The sequence below is a fragment of the Saccoglossus kowalevskii genome, chromosome 21, assembly GCF_978046115.1.
Source record: "Saccoglossus kowalevskii chromosome 21, keSacKowa6.1, whole genome shotgun sequence".
NCBI lineage: Eukaryota > Metazoa > Hemichordata > Enteropneusta > Harrimaniidae > Saccoglossus > Saccoglossus kowalevskii.
Genome location: NC_140661.1, coordinates 17,657,909 through 17,665,007, shown reverse-complemented (window position 1 = coordinate 17,665,007; position 7,099 = coordinate 17,657,909). Strand labels below are relative to the sequence as shown.

Genomic DNA, 7,099 nt, shown 5'->3' with positions numbered 1-7,099 from the left:
GGACCCCATGTGGTTTCCACTCCCATTCATCCTTGACACACTCGGGTGACCTATTAAATATAACGCATCCCCTCAATCTCACTTTGGTGTAGTCAGTCATGATGGATCCATGTCCCTCTTTGCTTTCGTTTATCGAACGTATCCACTGCCTCTGCATGTGTGAAATAAATAATGATGAAGAAGACAGGTACCATCCTAGACGAACTGTTCTACGATGTCCAAAGTCCTGGAAGATACAGGGGTTTGAATTCCCTTTACGCTGCCATAAAATAAAACAAAGAGAGAAAAAAAGATAACCAAGTCGGACGTAAAGAAGTGGTTGAGTAAACAGGATACATATACTCTGCAAAAACCCTCTAGACGGTCCTTTAAAAGAAGGAGGGTGGTGGTTTTCAAAGTTGACGAGCAGTGGGAGGCCGATCTATGCGATCTCTCCTCGATATCCAGATACAGCAGAAGATACAAGTTCTTATTGACATGTATCAACGTTTTTTTCAAAATATGCTTTCATCGTACCTCTGAAAGACAAGAGAGGGGGGAGTTTGGTCGAGGCATTTTGGAAAATACTTAAGAAGGGGCGTCGCCTCGACGTTTTGCACACGGAAAGAGGAATTCACCAACAGACTTTTTCAAAACTACCTCAAGAGCGAAGACATTAAGTTCTTTACTACAGGCAATGAGACTAAAGCCAGCGTTGTGGAGAGATACAACAGAACCATCAAGGGAAAAATGTTCAGATATTTCACGAAGAACAACACGTTGACGTATCTGCCTGTATTAGATGACATGGTACATTCTTACAACAATACTCATCACAGAAGTATAAATACCAAACCCTCACTTGTTACCTACGCAAACCAGAAAAAGGTCAGATACATATCCTATGGTGATTTAAGCTCAGAGAAAAAGGGGAGGAAGAAGATTTATAAACACGGTGACTGAGTCAGAATCAGTAAAACCAAACACGTTTTCAAAAAGGATACCTGCCCAATTGGACCAATTAGGTATTCACGATTGTTGGATGCCTCAACACGCAACCACCTGTTTACAAAATTTCAGATTACAACGGTGAAATGTTGGAAGGTACTTTCTACGAAGAAGAACTTCAGAAAAAAAGTAAAGGACGATGATGCATTGTATGTTGTGGAGAAAGTACTGCGCAAGAGAAAACGTAAAGGCCTTATGGAATATTTTGTTAAGTGGGATGGGTATGACGATTCGTTTAATTCTTGGATCAGGGACTTGGAACGTTTATAAATACCTTTCACACACAAGATGACCTGATACATTTCAAAGATCATCATGTCGGGGCAGGACTTCTTTTTGACGCTCCCTGGTAATGCCTCGCTTGACAAAATACACTGTCAAACTATCAAGAACGCTTTAGTTAGATGGCAATTGGGAAGTAGCATTGGCCAACATCCACTCCCCAAATTCATGGTACAACGTCGTACATGGCGAAAATAGGATCTTTTACGATGCCTCACCCAGTCTGAGAGATCACAGAAAACTGAACTTGAATCCGGGCTACTACAACTTGATCAAAATGATTTTAGACGTGATTCGAGAAAAAGGTCTGCCAGATGAAATACTGATGACATATAATTCGAGGTCTAGGAGAGTGACCATAGTGGTCGAAGAAGAAGCTTGTGTAATCTTGATGGGTGGATTGGCCGAACAGTTAAGATGGTCGGTGACGTTTCCGTACCTCTCTTGAGAATAGTCAATGTTGAAGGAACCCACGGAGATAGCATCAATCACACTTACGACAAACCATACTTTCTTCCGATTCGAACGTCAACATTCGAGACTGTGGAGATTGATATAAAGTCTGATACGGGGGAGAAGTTGCCATTTCAACGTGGGCGTGTGATCGTGACGCTGCGTTTTCGCAAAGCTCATCCTTCGCTAGTGTGAAGAAAAAGAAAATGAACAGACATCGACCTTACACTCCTCACGTGGGGGTTTATAGAAATTACTACATGAATCAGATTGGACGAAGGTCTGCATTTTCCGGCACAAGACTGCAATGCGGATATGGAATCGGAAGTATGTTTTTTGGATTGGCGACATCGACTGAACCTCTGTTAACACAAGGTCTGAAAGCAGTGGCAAAACCAGCGCTCGATGCTGGCTTGGGTATTCTAGGTGATGTTGTACAAGGGAAAACCTTTAAAAAAGTGGCTTCGAGTAGAGCAATAACTGCAGGTAGTCAAATTACTTCTTCAGTATTGAGCAATTTATTTGGAAGACCCTATCAAATGGGGCGAGGGCGCACCATCAAAAGGAAGAAGACAACAACGAGACATGTCATTTCTTCCAAGGCTAAGTAGTGGAGAAGATCTCCGGATATATTCGACTGAACACCATGGCTTTTGTACACGAACACTCCTGCGAATGTGCAAAGACAGAACTCGATCTCTTTACTATTCTCCGACACGGACAAGTATTGAAAAAAGAAGTTATAAAAAAGGTAAACCCACTCACAAATATAGCTGATGGTCTGATCGAATTCGTAATACCTTCGGCCAGAAGTGACTACATCAATATTGGTTCTATGCTTTTGCACATCGAGGCTAAAATCACGAATGCCAATGGGAGTAATTTGGCTGCGGACGCCACTGTAGGGCCTTCACACTTTTGGTTGCATTCCCTCTTCAATCAAATCGAAGTGTACCTAAATAGAAAACACATTTCGGACGCATCTCCCACCTATTATTACAGAGCCATGATTGAAACGCTATCGAATTATGGAGGGGACGGCAAATCAATGCAGATTGGTGCAGCAATATTTGAGAAGGACACTGCTGGAAAAATGAATGTCGCCAACCCGAAAGCCGATGATGGTGACGCTAACATGGGACTCAATTGTCGATACACGTTTACATCGCTGAGTAAGACGGTTGACATGATCGGACAAATACACGGAGACATACTTTTTCAACCAAAGTATTTACTCAATGGGGTGGAAGTTAGACTGAAATTACATCGAACTAAAAATCAGTTCTGCTTGATCAGTTCAACCGAAAACCCCGCATTCAAAGTAGTCATCACCAACGCTACTCTCCTGATGAGAAAAGTCAAGTTGAGCCCCAGCATACAACTGGTACACGTCGAAGCATTGAAACATGGTACTGCAAAATACCCCATCCATCGATGCATTATGAAAATCGCTTCCATCCCGGCTGATACAATGTCATTAAACAAAGATTTGATATTCCTCAGTCAGATGCCCAAAAGGATCATCCCGTGTCTGGTTTCTAATACGTCTTTCAACGGATCCTACGAAACCAATCCATTCAACTTCCAGAATTACGGTATCACATCACTTGTCCTCAATGTTAGAGGCGAGAAAGTTCCCGCAAAGCCATTGAAGACGGACTTCACGGCGGCTGGTGGCAGAAGTTGCATCATGGCTTATTACACTCTATTTACTGGTACAAATAAAATGGGTCAAGACCAAGGCAACGGCATCACTCGAGACGAATATCCCGAAGGGTACACAATCTTCGCATTTGACCGAGCGAATATCACCTCAATTTGATACAAGAAGGAAAGATTGGTCTTGAGATTCAGTTCAGATAAGCATTGACTGAGACTGTGTCCGTTTTGATTCATGTTGAATATGACAACGTTATCGAGATTGACAGAAACAGAAACATATTGACCGATTTCGAGCTGCGATGGACACGAATCAACTGAATCATATTCTGTCGACTAATCCGTACACTAGAAATGTGTTCTTCGGCGTTTATGCTAGAGATCAACTGCCTAAGGCAAAAGTGTTGGAGTATCCCACAGCGTTGTATCAAACATCCCTACCGCGGAGAATATTTTGACTCGTACGGTTGTCAACCTTATTACGTGGAATTTAAGAGATTTCTCGATAAAAACGTTTGTACATGGATCTACAATCATCTAATACTACAAGCTCCGTTCTCTACAGTGTGTGGTCAATACGTCCTGTATTACTTGCTGCGCAGATGTCGAGGGGAACCTATGAAGTCCGTAGCCGACTCTTTTACGTGTGATAGACATTTGAATGACATTTATGTGAACAGATATATCGAAAACGTGACCGGACTCAACCTCCCTATTTATGACAAATATTTTTTTCCCATGCAGTTTTACTAGATGACTTATACTTTTGAAATTCCACATGTATATATAACTTATACCCTCTTTATATAATTGTCGATTTCATATTATTTCTCTTTTTTTCTTTTTATCACAGATGAGCGATTATCATTCTGATTAGAAAAAAAGGTGTATTGACTTTTCGATATTATGTATTTCAATGTATGTATGTATTTCAACCTTTTTTAAAATGTCGTTTTTTAATTCTCATTATTATTCCTAAGAATATCATTCTTATATTACTCAGTGTGAATACTTAACAGCGTTTGAGAATGTATACTATTTCAATTTATGAATAATTACTTCAACAAAATCAACAAAAAACAAAAACAAAAAATATATAGCAACATCTCTTTAAAATTATTCATTATATTGTCGGCGTTGTGTACACGAGTGTCAGACCAAACAAATATTTGACTTTCAATCATTACAATGACGCTGAATTGGACGAGCATAAAATATTAGTGATTTGTGATCGGATACATGTTGTTCATTCACCATAGCAAAACATTAAAACGAGCTAAATTGTCAACACTTCGTAATCGAAAACGTGACCGGACTCAACCTCCCTATTTATGACAAATATTTTTCCCCACGCAGTTTTACTAGATGAATTATACTTTTGAAATTCCACATGTATATATAACTTATACCCTCTTTATATAATTGTCGATTTCATATTATTTCTCTTGTTTTCTTTTTATCACAGATGAGCGATTATCATTCTGATTAGAAAAAAAAGTGTATTGACTTTTCGATATTATGTATTTCAATGTATGTATGTATTTCAACCTTTTTTAAAATGTCGTTTTTTAATTCTCATTATTACTCCTAAGAATATCATTCTTATATTACTCAGTGTGAATACTTAACAGCGTTTGAGAATGTATATCATTTCAATTTATGAATAATTATTTCAACAAAATCAACAAAAAACAAAAACAAAAAATATATTTTATGTAACTGATTATACTAGTTTTTTGTCAAAATGTATACTCTATTTCAACCATTTTAAAATGTCATGTTTTTTAAAGTTAATATTCTTTTTTTGTGTAATATGTGTGTGTGTTTGTGAGCGCCCTCTGTCGTTCGTTCAGAAATAACGATGACGTCATATTGGGATGGGATGACGTCTACATCACATCACATTCGAAATGCCAGTGTTATAATTCTATCCTTATATTTATGCTGACTTGGCTGCAGCCTAAAAAAACAATTCATTGCACCGACATGCTGTTGTTAGAACTACAAATTCTGGCGTCCTGTCAACAGTTATTTGTTATTAAATTATTTTGAGGAAAATCTCAACCGAATATCAATGTTGAGACACTTTCGTACCCATTGCTGTTGAATTTCTGCTGCAGTGATGTATTTTTTACTTGTCATAAATGTATTTGTTACATAAAAATAGGGAGGTATTTTATATGTTTCCACTTTTGTATGTGGTTTATTATCACACTTTGTTTTTATTTTCATGTTTAAACGTGAAACCACATAAAGCTATAGCTGTCAGCTAAAAGTGTGAAAGAAATAGGGCGTTTTCTTATAGTTTCATATGCAATAGTATTATATATGATGTTATTTTCAATTGTCTTTCTCATTTTCCAAAACTGACATTAATTTAAAAGTTTTCGCTGTACTTTCTTCGTGCATACTACTAAATATTATACAGCATAAGTACACTCAGCACCTACTGGTTGATGTAGTTGGTGACAAAGTCTAGGACACCACTGATACGTATTAGGTGGCACAGATGCGGCTAGATTAGTGAATTATATTACACAATGTAGCACAGAATTGTTGGAACAAAGGTTCAAATAACTCAAGGAAAAATGTCAAACCAATCAAAATAGTCAAAAATGATGTAAAGTTGATTTTCTATCAACAGATTCGTTAACTTATAAAACTAGCTAGTAATGCTGGGACAAAACACTCATCTAAACACAATAGCAAGAACTGCATATAGGCAGCAAGGTTGTTCGTATAACCTCTTATTTTTTATATTTATAGATGTCAACGTCATTCGTTTTACATGGCTGTTAAGAGGATTAATATAAAAAAAACCATTCATTTCTTTTCACATTTTTAACATTATATAATGAGTGTGCTTCAAAATAGAACAAGTAGAGGTTTTTTTCAAAGCAATTATGTTTGCGAAGGTTTTGCTTTGTTAATATCTGATTTAGATTTTAGCATGGGAACATAGACGAGATTTGTTTAAACTAATACTGGTCAAACTTGAATATGTTGATGTTATCATTCTATCCACATTTTCACAGTTAATTATTTTGTATGTTTGCATTATTTCGTAGCTTATTAGTATTAAACTGTAATTCAGTTGTTTAAATTCATGATTGAAACCTGTGTCCCAATTATTTCATGCCAACCACAACCCATTTCAGCCAAATCCTAGCCCTGGTAAGTGTATTATAATTCCGGAGGACTGGTTCTTGTCGCTATACGCCTGTCCGACAAACCTTAAACTTACTCTTTCTACATGCACTGATTTCCATATCTACAATCATATCACACATCGAATTTGATAAATAAATGGCAGTCGAGAGCAACATCTCTTTAAAATTATTCATTATATTGTCGGCGTTGTGTACACGAGTGTCAGACCAAACAAATATTTGACTTTTAATCATTACAATGACGCTGAATTGGACGAGCATAAAATATTAGTGATTTGTGATCGGATACATGTTGTTCATTCACCATAGCAAAACATTAAAACGAGCTAAATTGTCAACACTTCGTAATCATAATCAATTACACCGCCCATTTATAATTAATGCATGTAGAATAATGATTGCAATCAACATGAAATCAAATAAATGTAATTGACAATACGCATTTTAGTACAGAAATTTGGTAATACATGACCATACAAATCACCCGAATTATATATTTAAATCAATATTTTTCAGGATTATCAACATGATAATTGTGTTTATTGCAT

General features: G+C 37.1%; 1 protein-coding gene across 1 annotated transcript; it reads left to right on the top strand.

The window, feature by feature from the left end:
* The first annotated feature begins 2,368 nt into the window (after positions 1–2,368).
* Positions 2,369–3,544, top strand: LOC144358493 (uncharacterized protein F54H12.2-like). The gene has a single exon (XM_078012188.2). The coding sequence runs from the start codon at positions 2,369–2,371 to the stop codon at positions 3,542–3,544; it is 1,176 nt and encodes a 391-aa protein (XP_077868314.2).
* The last annotated feature ends 3,555 nt before the right edge of the window (positions 3,545–7,099 follow it).

What these genes read in the sequence shown, in the direction of transcription:
- LOC144358493 (XM_078012188.2), top strand. Translation starts at nt 2,369, where the DNA reads ATGGCTTTTGTACACGAACACTCCTGCGAATGTGCAAAGACAGAACTC.